The sequence below is a fragment of the Hippichthys cyanospilos genome, chromosome 2 (genome assembly GCF_059441005.1).
Source record: "Hippichthys cyanospilos isolate Australia breed blue-spotted pipefish chromosome 2, RoL_Hcya_1.0, whole genome shotgun sequence".
NCBI classification, from domain to species: domain Eukaryota; kingdom Metazoa; phylum Chordata; class Actinopteri; order Syngnathiformes; family Syngnathidae; genus Hippichthys; species Hippichthys cyanospilos.
In genome coordinates this window covers 25,420,136-25,439,395 of record NC_142370.1, presented here as the reverse complement: position 1 = coordinate 25,439,395, position 19,260 = coordinate 25,420,136, and the positions used below count along the sequence as shown (strand labels likewise).

Below are 19,260 nucleotides of genomic sequence, written 5' to 3'. Positions count from 1 at the left end.
CGTGCCCTGGGTCATATCCATGGCCTCCTCTTGGTTGATATCAGGAAAAAAAAAAAAATAGTTAGAGAGCTCATTATTTTCTCTGAACGAGTAGAGCTGTTCGCTAATGAGATATTGAGACAATGTTAGCACACTTTGTGGAGGAACTTTGCTCACAACTCTCTGAGATGAATTGAAACATGATGTGGGGGTTCTAAGAAACAGACTCTGAGGGTCACATCAGATGCTGAAGATATTGCACGGGCTGGTCATGCAAGAGAAGTGAGCACTACAGATTTTACAAGAGAAACGGACAACTAAGACAGATAACGGTTGGATCATGTTTAAAAATAATGCCAAAGAAACATTAATTAAACGGATCATGCTGTATTGATTCGTTGACGTTGAAAATGATGTACCCAGATTTCAGTACCAATTTGCATCATCGCATCCATCCTCCAACCCATGTGGTTGTACGTGTTGATACATTTCAATTATTCTTCCCATCAAAAATAATAACATCTCCCCGTAGATATGACTCAACCACTGTATTTCCCATTATTATTATTATTATTATTATTATTATTGCATCAAACTGTCAAGATAAGCAATAATAACAATGTTTGAAGATTGCAAAGTAGCTCTCTATGGGAAAATAATATGTCTTTTTAAATACGGACCTATATGGATCAAATATATCACCATTCTTTGACGTTTCCAAACTTCATTGCGGAAGCCTTAATCTGGTCTTGGAATTGATTACAACACAAGTGCATACTTATTTATTGCCTCTGGTGGGTAATTGTAAATAGTGGCTATTTTTTTACGATTTTTTGGTACGTTCATGCTTTAATGTTTTTGTGTTTGCTGTTTCCGGATACTACAATACCTAAGCTAACCTCATAATACAAAAGATAAAGCTATAAACAGCTCACACACACACGCGCACATGCACACACCCACACGCACATCCACACTGAGACACACCCAGTGGTTGTGCTCTGCAAAGTCTCTTTTCTATTTTCTCAACTCCAAACAAACAAACAAAAAAAAACAACCCACAATTCTAATGTCTTACTAACATACCATATATTTCATAAGAATATCTGTAGATGAATAAGGCCATATAGTACACAAAGTTATACAAGCAAGCTCAAGAACATCATTGTCAAAGCTGTTTGGGATTTGTGGCTCTTATATGAATGACTGACCAATCTTCTCCATAGTAGCAAGACTACAGTATTCTCCTCGTGTCAGTCATAGTAGTGCATTGAATCCAAACATGGAAAATGAACCAACAATTAATAACATTTAAATAAATCATTTAAAAAAAGGTTCCTTTTTCAGTACAGTATTGCATGCAACATGTTGCATCGACTTGTCCATTTATTAAAAATAATAAACATCTCCATGCTCTCTTTCTGTCTTTTGCGAAAGATTTCTTTTTGAAATCTTGAGCTTCATTGTCCACTGATCAAGGTGCACACAGTTTAATGAAAACAGTTGTTGCCGGGGTACAAAACCAAAACAAAAAAGTTGTTCTCGTTCCAAAGAAAACAAAGGAGAATATGAGAGTATATGGCATTGTTGTTATAATACTGGTTTGAAGGCTCAGTTAATGTAATGATGTGTCCTTAAAGCATTATAAAAGCAGCGGAACATTTGAAATCCTCAACCACAACCTATAAAAAAAATTCCAGCGGGCTAAAACTCTGAGCCATAGCCATCTGAGCCCCAAAGTTTTTTCTTTGTAGCTGTCAATCTTCTGATCCCAAAGGTTTACAAAGGGAGGATAGTGGGTATTTATTTATACCGATGGATTGAATTCTATAAGCCATGCAACGATTAACTGAGATGGGAACGAGTGGTGGCGAGATGCAGAGCACTTTCAGACACACTTTCCCAGTGGGCCATTTTCTGCAGGATGGCCTGAAAAAGGGAAGGGATTGGGGCTCCCTCACAAGATGGAAGCATGGAACATGCTCTCATGTCTTGTCCAACCATTCAGCTTGCTTGGGGGCCTTGCATGTGTGTATATCCACAGTTTCCTTGCAGACCTTACACTCCACGGCACAGCACCATTCGAATTTGCACTCGCACTGGATTAATTGTTGGACTCTGGTGGTGTCGTAGCCCCGTCCACAGCACATGACCTCACATCCATCGGGACTGTGTGACGTCTTGTTACACAACCGCCCAGCAGTGCCAATGGAACCTGGAGAATATATAAGCATTTGGTTACAAACTAATGATTTAGGAATTCTTCATTTGTGTTTTGTTAAACCAATTACATCACAAAACAGAGTCATCATTTGTGTAAGTTACATGTTTATATACTACTGAGAAAAGAGGAATTGAAAATAGGGAAAAAGGTGAAGTTTGTGCCCTCTTTGCACTCCCCAGAAAGCGATACGCTCTTGATGGTATTAACAGCATAAAAATTACACTGTAGCAATTACACAGTTTTACCTCACTTTCAATCGACTGAGTCAGCCAATAATTTGTTAATAACTTGTTGTTGTAAACAATACAAGGTTAATAAAATGAGCCACGCAGCTTAGATCCGTCATCAACAGTGAAGACTAATCCCGAGGGCAGAAAAAGACTGAATTATATCAGCCCTGGCTGCTGTTCCTCTGTGCAGGCTTAATCCTTAAGGGGGCCCACCTTTGTAAAATTTCTTCCTTTACAATGTTGTTGAATACAATGGACCCTCAATATAAAAATAAACTACGGACTGTAAATAAAAACCCACGTCTAAATTGATTGGAGATCTAATGAAATGCATTGGAAACAAATTCTACCCAAAAGCATCCTCAAGAATGTTAATCAACTTTAAATATGCATTTCATACAAACAAGTGGAAGAAAACGAGGGGGAAAAAAAAGCATAGAACAAAAAATGAAGAAAACCATCAACCCAAATTCATAAGTGCAAACCGAGAGTATTATGGGGTCCATTGCATGCCTTAAAAACCTCGGAACCTTGAGAATGGTCTTTACAGTAGTTTTACCCTTCTCTACCATATAAATAACTTGGAACGGAACTGTAGATATTTTTTAGTTGCAGATGGTGGTTTTGATTAACTTTTCCAACCATCCATTAGCATGACAGGACTAAGCAAAGTTTTGGTGGGCATGCACAAGATGAATAAGATTAAAGTAGTTTTTGGAATATTACGCCTTTCTCGAGCAGATCACATTGGAGCAGTCCTAGATCGATGTTATGGAGAAGCCCTTTGAGTGATTCACAGTATCACTGAGGCTTTTGTCAAGTCACTGGCTTCCACTCACTTTCTGAAAACATCTCAGGTTCACTAAAGATGCGAAATGGTCCTTTATGCTGGCGTTGCAATTGCGCTGCTCCACATTGATTGGACGCGACGTTTACATCGAAAAAAGATGTTTCCGGGGCAGAGCGGTTACATTGGAACCTGATTTGAGAAGCATCTTGGAAGTGTTTTTGAAATGTCGACCCTCTGGGTTACAGTGGGGCTATGTCATCTTTGTTATAAGATTGGCTGATCGCAACGCCAAGAGCTCCACAGCACAAGTCTGTTTCCTTGATCTGGGCTCTCAAGATCAAGCCGCCTGTCGGATACCACCAAAGTCACACAAATACAGCATATGCAAAAACCTGATACTCTTTTAACACTAGCGATGAATCCTATTGACAACATCATGTACTCATGGATAAAGTGGGAGAGGTCTCGAGCAAGAGACAGAACTCTCTGCACTTCCCCAGCTGGCGGTCAACCGCTTTGGAGATGACGGTTGCAGGAGGGCTTCGGGCACCTGAGAGTGAGAACAACAAGCTGCTGACCCGGCACAGGAGGCCAAAAGGATGAGACTCAACTCTTCATCCAGAATCAATGCGCGCTGACGACTAGCTTTTGACGCTGCTTTCAAAATCAAGTTGACACTATACAATACAATATAAAATGTGACGAAAATATATAATATTTTGGAGTTTAAGCTAGCAAAACACAGCTGCCCAACACATTGGCCACTATCACTGCCTTCTCGGCGGCTGCTCCCAGACTGCATTTTAGTGCTTAATTCAAACTTGAATTGGTTATCCATGAGTCCCGAGATTGTTAGTGATGTTAAAGAGGGACGTAAGAAGATGATTTATATGGAAACAAAGATGGAGATAATCAAGAAATATGAAGAAAGCTAAGCTAGCCTAGCCAAGGCTACCCTTATTAGGGAATATGGCCATGACAAGCGTCACTCAAAGTTAAATTAATCTTTGATATATTTTTGATATTTATGATGTTATTTAATTGTATGCATGTATATTATATGCTAGTAGCACATACTATACTATTTTGAAAACAGTTGTTAAGGTGTATATACGATGTTAATGTTTTTACCTGGGGTTTTACACTCATTAGCTAATTAACATAGGTTTGGATTGGCCCCCATACGGCAAATTGGCGTTATGATCTCAGCGTTACGAGCGGATTAATCTTGTAAACTGGAGGCCCACTGAATTGCCCTGTGATAGCAGTCCAGGGCACACCCTGCTTCTTGGCAGTGGACATTTGGGATAGGCTAGTCCAAATCGTAACTGGTGTAGAAAATGGACGTATAGACTTGTAAATGCAATATCAAAAACCCATATGCATAAAGTGCATAATGCATTGACTCAATGAATGTGTGCCTGTGTAGTTGTGTGTGCTTGTTTGTGTACGTGTGAGAGGTGTATGAATGTCATCCACAAGATTAGTGCCGCTGTTTGATTTGAGAAGCTCCATATTTGAATTGCGACCTATCACAACAAGCTGCCCATAGAACAACAGAGATACATAGACAGCTATGCAGTGTTGGTAGAGTAGCCTATAGTTGCACTGCCTTTCCCAAGCCACTGCTTTCTTTGAAGCTGCATTGTGTGTGTGTTTGTATGCGTGTGTTTGTGCATGTGTGTGTGTGGTTGAGGGTTAAATGGACAGTGGAGCGTGACAGACAGACAAGCTCTCACAGACTGAGGCCCATTCTACCCTCAAGCTATGGTAGCTCAGACAGAGAGCGAGGGAGACTGTGGCCAGCAAAAAAGTTCTTTTTTTTTTAATTAGTTGCTTGTGTCCCTAGGCTGTGAATTCCACTGGGAAGGTGAGAAAAGAGAGGGACGATGGGCAAAATCGACAGAGAAAGAGAAAAAAAACAGGCAGCGGTGTTTTTCTCCTAAATATTGCTCAAGCTTTTACTCCATGAACTGACCAAACACAGACCATCACAAGCAGGTAGGAGAATTAGATGAAGGGGAGGGAACAGGCTCGAATCCCCGGGTGGGTGTAGGTGTGTTTTGTGTTGGTAAAGACTGACAGAGGTCAGGTAGTCACAGAATGACCATTTCCCCAAGGCTACAAGGATATTACCTTCCACTGAAACATATATGACACAGAAAGCCAACTGTGTTATCTGACTGCCATGATTGACATCCACACACAAACAGTGACATGAATATACACAAAGAACATAGACAGGGCCATCCATCAACAGGCTTAAGCAGATTACCTGTCGATTTGTCCGGCAGGCAATAATTGGGCGAGTTTTCGAAGTAGACTAGGTCATTCTTGGTGGAATTTCGAAAAGCTTTGTTTGCTACAGTAAATCCAGTTCCATTCTGGTTCATCGTCACCTCGATGGCCCCGTTGTATTTTCTCCGCAGGTAGTCGCCGGTCTTTCTGAAGTCCGACATGGCCATCCAGCACGTTCGCAGCGCACAGGAGCCGCTCACACCGTGACATTTGCACTCTAGCTTCATGAAACGCTTCACTGCCTGTATGCATAAAGAGTAAATTAGTGTTGTTATTGTTTGTATTTATTTATTTGTTACTTTTTGCATTATTAGTTTCCTGTGTCTAAAGGTTTCGATGAAAGCATTTCTTACTTCAGTCACGCTCTCAATGTGTAAAAGAATCACAGAATTTAATGCGTAAAATACATTCATGGGAGCTGTATCTTGAATCAACCATTTTGTGTCACGGACTGATTGAGACACTCATGTTCCTTTTGCGGCTGGAAACCGTGGTGGGGTTGACTTACTAAACATTGAAGCATTTAAAAACGAAAGCCCTCAGGAATAACGATTAAGCATTGAAATAAATGTAAAAATGGATAAAAAATATTTTTGAAGTTATAATCTGGAAATGCATGATCAAATTAAGACGATCTGATTGATTGCTCCCGGGATGTGATCATGTGCAAGGAGATCTCACGAAATTAGAACGTCACAAGATTTGTTACTAACCCTACTTTCATGGGATGGGAAGGATGGCTGGTCGTCATCTGCCCGTTTAATTGTATTGCATTTTATTATAATTATTATGTTCTATTTACACCGTTTTCTTTCATTTATTGTCTGATTTACTTCAACTTGCAAACCAAAGTTAGAACGCTGGACTGATCGACCAAAGTCCCGTACATTTCCACTGTCTTTGATTGGGTAAATATGCTCACAGCTTCCAGCTGGTCAAATAATAGCACGATTCTAAATTATATTATCACCCAGCCCTACTAGCATCATCAGAAGGTAATCGACAGTGGGATTGGTGAGTGGGTTGACGTATGCATTTTTTTTTTTTTGTGCGGCCCGGCCCCTAATGATACAGGAGTTGGGGACCACTGCCTTGACTTTCAAGACCACCAATTTGAGGGTGGATAACAATAGCATGGTACAAATTATGTCATTGTACCACTAAGCTATATGTACCATTGACACATTACATAGAACTGAAATTCTTAGCATAATCAAAATATGTCGGGGGCTATATTTAAAATTCCAAAAAGAATGTATAGTCATTTGCAGAATAATAATAATTAAAAAATGTTTTAGGTGAGCGTGCCAAATTGTTTGCATGACAAAGTCCTCAACCTTGCCAGGGATAACATAGCTATTTAAAGGAAGAACGTTGAAATACATGCTAAAATAAAGTCAGTATAGTCATGCACTCACAGTTCTTCCACAGCGGTTGTTATGCAGGTTCATGAGCGCCCGAGCGTCACGGACTGTCTTTTCTTTGGCATCAATGAAGGCTTTGGCAAACCCGATCCCGTAGTTGATATGGTCACTACATCCCCCCCAGTCAAATTCTCCTCTCTCGTCTTTGTCTCGACCGCGTTTCTGCGGATCACAGTTGCACATCTTAAGCTCCCCTTGGCTGCAGGCACGAGTGAGCGCGTACACAACCCCGGCGGAGGAGATGGCATAGACAAAGGCTGCTTCCCGGCTGCCTGCAACAGAGAGCAAGAAAGGGCGCAAAATACCAATTAGACTGATATTAATAGCAACCTGTTTGCTATTTTGCCTGTTTTTTCAGATCTTCAAAGTTTTAGGATCAGATCATGCGATGACCTTTCCTGTTATTCAGTCAGGACATGATAATGGACATATTGTGACTTAAAAAAAAACAAAAAAACTTGAGGAAATAGTCCGATCCTATCATCTACATCTTCCATTGCAATCCCCTTTTAGTTTTGCTGTGCTGTCAATCATGTGCAATGTGATGAAAAAAAAGGAACGTCTGAACACGATGTCCATGTCTAAACCATTAATGAATGTGTTAGGGCTCTTCCAGATGAATGACTGCATTTTGGTTTTGTACTCAGCTCTACAAACTTAACAATGTATTATTTGACAGACTAAAACTAAAATTACATCAAGACAATCCAACCATTTTTTGGTTTACACATTGCGATTCTGCAGTATATCCTTTTTACATTGTTGATGGCAAATGAAAGGAAGGAGTAAGAGCCAAAAATGCTCTGTTATCCAACCTGTTGACTCTGCATTGACTGGAATGTCTTGTTTCATCAGTGAGTGAAGGGGGCGGGCTGGATGAGGGCAGTGGGTGACGTGGGCTGTTTGTGTGGGAGGCTGAAGGAGGGCATTACTGTTCATCATTCAAACTAACGCTGTTTGCCTGACAATGAATATCTCTCTAAATATTTACATCTTCAATAATGTTTATCCCTCTCAACCACTCACACAGAATGTATCTCTTTATCTAATGCAACACATTTTTATCCCCAACAAGCATGCTTTGAATAGCTTTCAGTAGTGCAGACACTTACTAAGACTGAACAATCCTAGTTCGTGCCACACCAGAGTACTCACCAAAGATTGTTTAGCCAACTTTGCTTGGAATAATGGGGAAAGTAATTCCATAAATAATTGGCTTCTTGTAATGTATATTACAGAAGACTATAAAACATTAGCCAGAGTTTCATCTACACATATGCACTGTTTCTTTAAGCCCGAGGCCTAACGCCCAAAGCTTTGTGGAAATGTGTCAGATTTTTGTCTAATTCTGTCTTTGACTACAGTTCACCAGTTTGAGAAGCTTTATGGCCATTATTCTGCTCCAATGTGTAGAACAATTCAACCCTTGTGCCGTACTGTATTATGACTTTGGGTCATTTTCTTCCACCTCATTCTTGCAGTATTTTAGCCAAGAGATGGCACACTCCTGATATTATGATCAATGTTATGTTTATGTTAAAATTTGACATGTTGTTACCATCTGGGTGAAATTTCAGCTCCATAGTGTCTTCTTTGATTGTTTTCCCTTTGATGTGAAAATTCTTTGATGTGAATATCAAATGATTGACCAAAATACAACACAAGGAGTAACTTTGTGAGGTCAGGAAAAAGATGCTGCAAATCATCAAAATGGCCTACATCCAAACAGATAGGTGCCTATTTTTATAGACAGACACCCATACACATTACATAAATATTGACGTAACTTCATTTTAATGCCAGTCTAGTCAAATGTGCTGCCCCAATTGTACCTTTAAAAATGCCCAAAATAGATAAATCGCATGGCCATAAGATGCAATGTATAAGTCAGTCGACGTGGACTTACTTCTCAGCAAGACTCGCCCAAACACAGTGGGATCGCGTTCCAGTGTGCTGCAGTTCCAGCGATGGTGTCTGAATTGGTGCTGGCATTCTCTGATCCACTCTTTTGTACCCTCGCCAATGGCCTGCATGATGTCTGGGTGGTGCAGGCACAGTTGCCGTTGTTTGTTCACCAAGGCTGGGATGTTGTCACAAATCACACGGGCACCCAGTGCACCTATGTACCTGTGTATGGAAAAATCATTAGTGATAAATTGATTCAAATTTTACCGTATTTTCTTAAAATATTCATTCGCCAGATGGGTGCAGTTTTGGCTGATCGCAGTTGTGGATTACAAGTGAACAAATTACAACCGAGATACATTGGTACACACAAATAGAGACACACGCAATGATAATTACAGTGGTGCTTTGTTACTGAAAACACTTCTATCACGTATAATCTTCCCTCATTAAAAGAAAGGCAAATATCATAATTGTTTTCCGGCCTTGCATTGTGCTCATGCTGGTGGGTGTGCTTTGGCCGCTAAGGGACAGTCTAATACAGTCATACAGGTATACAAAGAAGAGATTCACAACAAAGGAACTCAGTAAACTGCAGTAACATTCTTTTTTAATATAAATATTCTTTTTTAATATAAACATGTTTTTTTAAATATAAAGGATATGGAACACTGCAACTGGCTTGCAACCAGTTCAGGGTGTCCCCCGCCTGCTGCCCGAAGGCCGCTAGGGATAGGCACCAGCAAGCCTGCGACCCTTGTGAGGATGAGCGTCTATGGAAAACGGATGAATGGATGGATATGGAACGTATGTGAGTATTATATTTGCTGTCAGATGTTGTGTTAGCATTCTGTTAGTGGGCTTTTATTTGGCAAAGGTAGTTGTTTGAAATATATGGCATACCTGTTCCCTTTTTTTCATGGTATGGTTTAGTTTGATGGGCCCCTGTCATTGAAATTCAACTTTTTGGAGTTTATAAGCATGTTACAATGTGAAATTCTCTCCCTCCGAACGCTTCAAATGTGTTGTTTTCCTTCCTTGAGCCATTTCTGAGAACTGCTTGCTTGAGCTGCGCTCGCATCATCAACCCTCCCTGTGCAGATAAAAAAAAAGGATTGTAGGAGGCACATTGACGTCAGAGCAAAGGGAAGGTATGGCGTAAGATCGTTGTCAAAAAGAGACGTATTTGACGTGACCATTCATTTGAGTATGACTCTTAATTGTGTTGAATTTACAATTTGAAAACTTACACGTGCAAAGCATTTTGATGACAACTCGCATTTGCACAACTATGACTTCACAAGACGTGACTTTATGTATTGTGTGGATTCCCATCTTTGGCTTTGTAGATCTGATCATTTACATTTGAGTTGACTATGCAAATTAAGGAGACGTCACACCAAGCTACCGAAAAATGGCACATGCGTAAAGCAGAAAAATCACAAAATTAAACTGTAAATAGGAGTTTTCAATTACTCATCAGTCTTTAATGTTAAGGATAATGTATGCACATTTTTAGTGACGCTTTTGTGGGCCAATTGAGGACAACTGGTTACAAATTTGCTTCAATTTTGGAAGCTTCTGTAACTGCTTGGTTCCTCTCCTTGCAGAAACAAGCAGTGCAGTTGATTTGAAAGAACCCTTCCCTTTGAATTGGTCTTGATGCACACCTGAACGTTGAAGTGGAATCCTAATAACATAAAAAATCCTAATAAAGATTAATTGCAAATAAAGATTTTTTTATATTATTCCTTGTTCGCTTATTTATTGTTGCGATTATGTCACAACCTTTTGTATCAACTTTGGATCACTCCTCAGGTTTAGCATCATGAACAGCAGATCGCTTGCAATGTGAATGTCCAACTTATTCATAAATTACGTTATGAAATTGCACTGATAGGCTAATGACCTGTGACTCCAAATCCATATATCGTTTGAAAATCATCAATACAAAGTAAAATATCAATTGGAGGTTATTATCGAGAGATTAAAAGCCACATAACCACAACGATAAATAAGTAAACATTATATATACTATAACATCTTTATTTGCAATTAATACACTACATCGGTGGAAGGCCCTTGTACAGTGTCTACTGTGCCCCCCTACTGCCCGGGAAGCGTAAACACGCCCTTGCCCTTGCTTTTTCATTTTCTCCATGTGAAGTACAGTCGTGTTTACGTCTACTTTTGAGTTTCTTTTCTTTGTAGAATCACAGTCGTGCGCACATAAGCTTTTATACATTGTTATCGTGTCATGGTCGGTCGGCTTCAGAACAGGGTCACAAATGGGTGTGGCGGCCACATTATCAGCGGTATGATTTCAGTCAACGAGGTATTTCCCCTCCTGGTTACAAACGTCACTACCAAAAAACTCTTTTTTCATAAGCAATTAACTTGCCAATGTGCTAAAGGTAATGAAAAGACTGTAAGGTTGGTCACATGTAAGTCAAATTACAGCTGTAGTCATCCGGGAGATGCAAGTCTGCTCCCAGATTCCTACCAAGGTGTCCTTGAGGAAATCCCTTGCTCCTTAGCCCCTTAGATGGCCAATTGCAGCCCGTGTTCAAATTTTCACAGCCAGCACCACCAGCACTATTGTCCACAATATAAAATACATGGGTATGAAAAAAAAGCAACCTTATTTTCATGGCCATAAGGGGAATTCAAAAGTCTTAAATTATTGCCAAAATCACGAGGCATCTTAATGATGCACTGCATTGTGTGTCCACTTAGTTTCAAAATGTGTAAATGTTGCTGAGTGACATCGATGAGCGCTCTCCTTGACTGACTGAAAACCTTTCCTGCCCACATGCCGCTTAGCTGTATAAAAAACGGAGGATGTGACAGAGGACAGGATGGTGACATTAAAGGGGGAGGATGGGCGTAAAAGAGGAGGAATGACATGCACTAGAATCTAAAAAAAATGATTCCGCCAAAAAAAAGAACATCAAGCAAGAAAAAAAGAGTGTCATTTGAAAAACAAGTCATTTCTTGATTGTTTATTTATTTATTTATTTTCAGTGCCCTGAATTGATTGCTTGAACTTCATTTCTAATCAACACTGTGAACGTGATTGATTTCAGACCAGCACTGTGTCACAACGAAGGCTCACTCTGGGGACCAAAGATTATCAAGTTGATTTAGTGTTGTGCACACACCAACCCCACTCCTCTGGTTAAACGCGGTAATTTGGCTGCTTGAAAATGTCGATCAAGGGGGAAAATATCATGCTGTTCACTGTTTTGACTTTAGAAGTTTACGGTGACCATGAAATAATGAATGGTATGCGATATTTCTATTTAAGTTAGATATGTTTCATTTTCCCAAAAGTGTTTTTTCAGAAAGGCCTTTTCTGCATTTGCTGTGTCTTCAAATATGATTTTGGTAAAAACTTGAAGATGAAAATGTGCCAATAAGAATGCCATTTGCAAATTAAAAAAATCCTAAAATACTTCATTTGTATTGAATGTTATTGGTTCAAAGAATGCCCAGTGAAACGGATTGCTCCCAAACATTTTTACCTACTAAATCTGTTCCATGCTGAGTTTATACCGTGCAGCAGAAAGATGAAAACACTTAAATGTTTTTCTTTGACTCTCAAATTTTATAACACTTTAAGGTTTGTGTATTGGAGGTAGAAGGAAACCATTTACTTCTCTTTGCAAATAAATAGACGCTTAACCTCTCTCCACCTGGATGCGTGTTTAAATGTCTCCCAATGAGACAGTTGAAACCACATGCTGCCACAAATCAGGGCAATGGGCCTCGAATAACCCTGTCCATTTGAGACCCATTTAACACTCATTTTCTTTTCACTCATGTCTCTCCCACGCTCTCTGCCGAATCTTGCACACAAACTTAATAAAAGAGACATGAAACACGACAGACAGCTTTTCCACGGTGATGTCTGAAAGCGATCCTAGTGTGGCGACGTGTGTGTATGTGTGTGTGTGTGTGCATAAGTGCGGCCAGTGGCTGAGGAGGGCTTCGGTGGGTCACAGAGGAGGTGTCATGAGGTGCGTAGCTGTGTGGTCGTTTTACAAGATCCTGCGGGAGAAGATGGATACCAGCGGCTCTCTTAACCCCCCAAGAGAGGGACTGGAACAAGAGGAAGACGGAGAGTGCTCATCAAAGGCAAGGACCAGCCAGGCAGCAACTCATCCTTAATTTCTTCGTTTTCTCTCACGAGTCAGGAGGACTTGAGTTTATTGGGTTGTAAATCAAAACCCATACACTTAAAACAGCTTGCTCGTGTGCTACAGGGTGGATGATGGGAAGAAAACCTGCGAGGGTAAGGAACAAGATTGAGGGCTCGAAATTTTTGCTCCTGCTGCCATGTTATATTTTAAAAAACAAATCTGTGGCTCCAATTTTAATTGATAAGGTCACGTACACCAATTGGTAACCCTTCTCCCTTTTAAGAACCGCTGCATTAGAGCATCAGTAATGGGCCAATTTCACCTCCCACAAGCAATCTTGGGGGTGGCATGGCTCGGTGGTAGAGTGGTCGTCTCCCAGCTGAGAGGCTGTGGGTTCGATCCCCGGACCATCAAGACCATGTCGAAGCATTCTTGAGAAAGACACTCAACCCTCAGTTGCTCCTGATGCTGCGTCATCGGTAGGTAAATGACTAGTTAGTGTAAAGCGCTTTGAGTACCGGAGGTAGAAGAGCGCTATATAAATGAAAGTCCAAGTCCATATCCCTGAAAGTGAGCTATAGAAATTGATAAATGACTTGAATCTAAAGAAATACTTTAAAACAAAACTTGGACATCTCATCTCAGACTTGGACTTGGCATCTTTTATGAAATGTTGATGGATTTGATAGGTGTTTGGAATAAATGAACAATCTGGAGAAGACAGTTAAAAAAAAAAATAGCTGCATGATGGTTGTCTCGCTGAAATTTGATCTTTCTTCATAAATATGTCTATAATAGCTTTACAGAACATTTATAATAGTATGCCTTATGTTCAGACTGCTCGGTGAAAAAGTCAGCATGCATGCAACCCTGTTGAGGATGGATAGACGAACTTATATAACGATGGATGCACAAATGGATTTAGTCTAACATTTGGATGATGGATGGATGGATGGAGTTAAATATTATTTGTAGTTTTAGTAAATTTGTAGTAAAAGGACACCATAACATTAAAAAAATCTGCTGTATTAAACCTTATACAAGTAAAGTGTAGCATATGGGAATTTTGCATTTTTTGTTTGTTAGTTCACGTAGTAAACATGATATAGGAACGCTGCTGTCTGTCACAGGGGTGCGAGGCGGGTAGGAAGGCTGGCGTTGTTGCGGAGGTGAAGGACCCAAAAGCAGGAGGGCGTCGAGACAGGGGCTTCATGTAATCCATATTTATCAACTCAAGGAACGGGAACAAAAGTGGGAAAAACAGGCTGGCAAAAACTCTAACTAAGGGCGCAGGCAGGCTGGGAAAACAGAAAACAAACCCTAACGGACGGGCGGCAGAAAAACACGGAGCTGACGGATGATGGGCGAGACGTGACAATACGACAGTACGAAAATGAGACAATGATCCGACAAGGGCTGTAACGGAAGCTAGGTTTAAATACATTCGCACACTAATCAGAAACGCACGGCAGCTCGGCAAGGATAATAGGCAAAGGGAGCGGATTGGAGGACACGAGGGGCAGGTAACGCAGACAGGTGGACTAAATCAAAACTAGCCGTGGACTAAATCAAAACTAACCCAGAGGGACACAAGAGGAGCAGAAGCAGGAACTATATACGTAAACAGAAAGGAACAGAACCCCTCAAAATAAACCCACAACCCAAAATCCAACAAACCATGACTCTGTGTTGCTCTAAAACAGCATTAAAATAAAATAAAATTCACAAGAGACACATAAACAAATACCCATTAAAGCCTAGAAACAACTTACATGTATTCTATATGTCTACCCGAGCAGCAGGGTGGCGGAGTGTTAACATGTTCCCCTCAGAGGCCCGTTTTCAATCCCACCTTGCCCCCGGCCTTCTTGTCTGGAGTTTGCATATTCTCCTCCTGCTTGCATGGATCTTCACGTGGATCTCCACATTACAACAACATGCATTGTAGGTATATAAAATATTCCAAATTGCCCTGAGGTGTGATCGTGAGTGTGAATGGTTGTTTGTCTCTGCCCTGTGATTGGCTGACAAACAGTCCGGGGTGTCCACGGATCGCTCTAATGGGATAGGCACCGGCAAACCAGTGAACCTAGTGAGGTGAAGCAGCTATTGAAAATGAAGGGAGGGATGGATTATATCTACTCTGCATAATGTTGAAATGCGGTTAAAAAAAAAAAAAAGCAACGGAGTTACACGGTGTCCTTTGGTTGATCTGCATTAATGGTGTTGCCTACACCAGAGCCGGACTCGGGTACCTTTAGCAGGAAAATCAAATATACAGTATCTACTAGCTTTTTTATCCCACAATGTCTGAAGGAGAGGAAAACGTCAACTAATTCATCTAGGTTTTTGAGGAAAGACAGAATTTTGGTGAGTGCACGGATTTCACTTAAGAAGATGGACTTCTTTGGAAACAATGTAGGCCTATGTTTTTTTTTTATATATTATTATTACTACTGTAATGTTTCATTTGACAGAACTACCTTGTTAGTATTTGTACTTTAATGATGTAATCTACCTCCCACAGGATGGCAGGACGCGATCTCTTTTGCTCATTTTGGGTGAACACAGTAAGGAGTCTAATTGGAGACCAAGCGCTCAATCAACATTTACATTTACTAGCGCCGATTGGCGGCCTTTTTGGCACATTCGTAACGTGTGTGCTACACTGAGCGCCCAGAGAGTACACAACTCGAGCGAGCAGAGATCTCAATGTTGAGCGAGGGAAGGAAGGCTATCATGAGCGAGCAATGACAGATTTTGAGTGAACAAAAAGTTTTCTTGTGCTCAAAATTCATCGTTGCTCGCTCAGACTCTTAACATTGCTTGCCCAATATTTTTTGTATGTGCTCAAAATCTATCCTTGCTCACTCAATACATTTTTCTGTCCTCAAAATCTGTTCTTGCTTGTTCAAAATCTTTCATTGCTCGCTCTTGATTGTGGCACAAATATAATTCCATAAGGTAGGAAGTCACTGATATTTTAGGAAAAAAGAACGTCAATCGAGAAAATTTGAAGGGAATCTATACAATTTACATAAATGCTAATCGCTGTGAAATAATGCTCTAATAGATGACACTAGATCCTTGTCACGACCATGCTTCCAGGAGGAACTTCAAAATAAAATTGGTCCGCTGCTGTTCGTTTCATACATTACTTGATATAATACGTTTTATTTTGAAGAATTGTCTGGCTTCCTTTAGAATCAGCAACATTGACAGAATGATTTCACTAGGGAACATGCTAACATGCCCCCCCCCAAAAAAAAAACACTTCAGAGCGCACATGCCACATACAATTTCATATAGTAATTCATTGCTACTCTATTCACGCCTCATAAGCAATGTGCCACATTGCTCATTAATATGGCAATTTATTAACATGTAGCTGATATTCCTTCCCAGAGGAGCCCATTGGGAGGAAATGAAATCATTGCAAGAAGTTGATAAGTTTATCGACAACAATGTTTTAAAAACATTGCTTTGAATTGTTTTAAATAAAGAATATTGATTTGACTTAAATATTTAGAGATGAATATCGGAAAGTTATTCGGACGCAGCAGGGATAAAGCAGCGAGGGAGGCAAAGGAAGTTCTAGCTAGCTAGACAACATAAGTCTGTCTTAAGTTCATGCTAAGTTAGCTAACGTTATTTCTTGTGTCAATCCAACCATATTCTTTTGCTGTACGAGCTGTCGGGCTAATTTGCAGTGAGTTTCAACAACATGAGATGATGATAATGAAAAATGCAGCATTGCGCTTGTGTTAGTTGACAGATAGAGTGTCTGGATCAAGGGTGTCAAATGGTTCTGGTCTACAAATGGGTTTAATCCGCAAAATGTTTTAATGAAGTACAAAAATTTACAAAAATTTTCAATAAAAGAAAAACTTTTAAGGTTTTATGATTAACAGCAATGTTAATATTTTGTAATTAATAGCGTTGTTTTACTTGTTTTATTTTGGACTGTGCTGTTAAAAAAAGAATAATAAAGTTATTAATATTAGTTAATTATAAAGTTCTTGTTTAAATGTATATGAACGTATAGCATGATTTTATTCGTCCAGCCCACTTGGGAATAGATTTCCTCTATGTGGCCAGCAAGCTTAAATGAGTTTGACACCCCTGCTATAGATGGTGCAGTGGTTCTCAAGTTGTCTACCTTTAGGAGGACTTGTTTGTCCTTGCAAAGATTCTGGACCCCCCCATTTTAATACATTTTATGGTGACATTTGTTAATATCTGTTGGTTTTTGCTCAAGTCTTGTAAATGCAGTTTCAACCTTGGACTTACTTTGCCCTTTTTACTGCGCACATTTGGGGACTCCAAAGGAGAGAGCGGGATAGAATTCATCACTGCTCTGTTCATTTCAGTGGGGAAGCTTGAAATATTTGGAGTGTTTTGAATGAGGAACATGCAATGAATATAAGTGATGTGGCGGCTATTTTTGTTGCTGAATCAGAAAATGTCATAAAGCTCCTCCAGAGACTCTCATATGGCAAAGGTGTATCCAGCTCTGCAGACTGTTTAGAATAATTACATTTGGTTAAAAAAAAAAACAAAAAAACAACGGAATTATTATTTTTGAATATAAATGAATAACAACATAAATGCTTTATGCTTGGTATGCGCTTTATGATTTTAAATATATGTTTGACCCTCTGAGGGGATTGAATAAGGGATCACTTCTGCACTACAACATTCTGTAGTATACAGTACATACGATACAATACATACGATACAATAACCATTTAATAGCAACCTGAAATGCTGAAACAATACAACCTCTACGTACATATTATGTTTTTACGAGGCAAGCAGGTCTGGTTGAGGAAAAAGGACTCACCACCATGAAGAATCTACTCGTGGTGTGATCAGAAGCAGCAGCAAAATGCACGCACAGTAAATCCTGGAAGCGGCTCTGGGATTTTGTTGCGACTTGGACAAAACTCCTCGAGACCCACTACTATGTGCGCTTAGAATCTTGTTTGAAGCCATCGTGGTTTCCTCCGTGGGGTCACTCTCGCAAACAAAATGCTCGAATCAAAATGAAGCCGTCGAAGGCGTTTGCCGATTAGGGAGGAAAATTGGGTGTTGTTATCAAGCGTGCGGCCCCATGCCAAGCACTCTAGAAGAGTTGAAGGAGCGCGTCTTGGGTGCCATGTGCGCACAGGACGCTGTGCGCCGTCTGCCTTTCCTGAGCACAGCAGCAACAAGTGTGACCACTCCACTTTTTGCTCTAAGGCCAATCCTTGTTTGTGGTTTCTTCAAAAGCAAATATGATAATAAGCAACGCGGTCGGGATTGCAGCTGGAGTTGAAAAGAGAGGGCGCAAAAGCGAACGTAAACTGGTTTTGCCGCCTCTGTGTTGGAAATGATGCTCGGACCGGACCAGTCCTTTATCAGGGTGGCGTACACATGCACTGACGGAGCTGCGGGGAAAGAAGAGAGGGAGAGATAGGGGGAGGGCACCCTGCTGACGCCCAGAGGAGGTTATGGGGTTTGACTCGAAGAAGATATTGAAGAGGGATGAGTGTGCGCTCGTTTGCACGCTTCTACGTGTGTCTGGGTTGCTTTGGCCCAGGAATGGCTCAGTAAAACAAGGCAATAAACAAGGCAATGAAATGTATTTTCCTTTTCAATGGGCTTTAATGGGTATTAAGGATAACGAAGCTCATATAGCAACAATAATAGTAACAACATCAACAACAACAACAATGATCATCATCATAATCATACACTCCCCCACAAGGAAGACAACATCTACCAACCAGCAGCTTTGTCACGAGTGCTTTCACCAATACTCACTACTGTGAATTGTATTCCCTGGTTGATTTGCCCTCAAATTCACTGGCCTGTGTTTATCTATAAAACAGTGATTAGCAAGAACCTAGTCTATTTTTGCTCTCTGATCACGTTGGATATCACCACCTGTACTCTTTGTTCCTGTAGTGTTACAAACACCTTCATTCCCAAAGCCCACATGACTTTTTCAATGAATCGCTCTTAACCAAGAGTAAAATTAATCTAATGCATCCCAATATCATCATTTGTGTACATGCATGCGGCATCATTTTTAGCCTGTGGTGAAGATTTTAATCACCTTGTGCTATCACGTACTGGAATGTATTATGTGAATTGTTTCTCATCGATTGATTTGCTTTTGTATGCCGGTAACCTTTTTTTACTCTCCTGTCCGCAAACACGTTGTCATTGTGAATGAGAATCTCTTTCTCAGTTGGATTACTTGGATAAAGACATTTTAAACAAA

General features: G+C 40.3%; 1 protein-coding gene across 1 annotated transcript; it reads right to left on the bottom strand.

The window, feature by feature from the left end:
• Window positions 1–1,049: 1,049 nt before the first annotated feature.
• LOC148427999 (protein Wnt-2b-A-like) lies at window positions 1,050–18,387 on the bottom strand. Its single transcript, XM_088407188.1, has 5 exons — window positions 17,836–18,387; window positions 8,852–9,072; window positions 6,940–7,217; window positions 5,499–5,763; window positions 1,050–2,194 (listed from the first exon to the last, which is right to left on the bottom strand). Exons 1-5 carry the CDS (start codon window positions 17,985–17,987, stop codon window positions 1,965–1,967), a joined length of 1,146 nt encoding a protein of 381 aa, XP_088263314.1. The 5' UTR covers window positions 17,988–18,387; the 3' UTR covers window positions 1,050–1,964.
• Between the last annotated feature and the right edge of the window lie 873 nt (window positions 18,388–19,260).

Excerpts from the sequence above, each read along its gene's own strand:
- LOC148427999 (XM_088407188.1), bottom strand. The coding sequence starts at position 17,987 with ATGGCTTCAAACAAGATTCTAAGCGCACATAGTAGTGGGTCTCGAGGA. Across the intron at positions 5,764-6,939 it reads ACAACCGCTGTGGAAGAACT|GCAGTGAAGCGTTTCATGAA; the intron begins GTGAGTGCATGA and ends TTATGCATACAG. Across the intron at positions 2,195-5,498 it reads CCTGCCGGACAAATCGACAG|GTTCCATTGGCACTGCTGGG; the intron begins GTAATCTGCTTA and ends TATATTCTCCAG.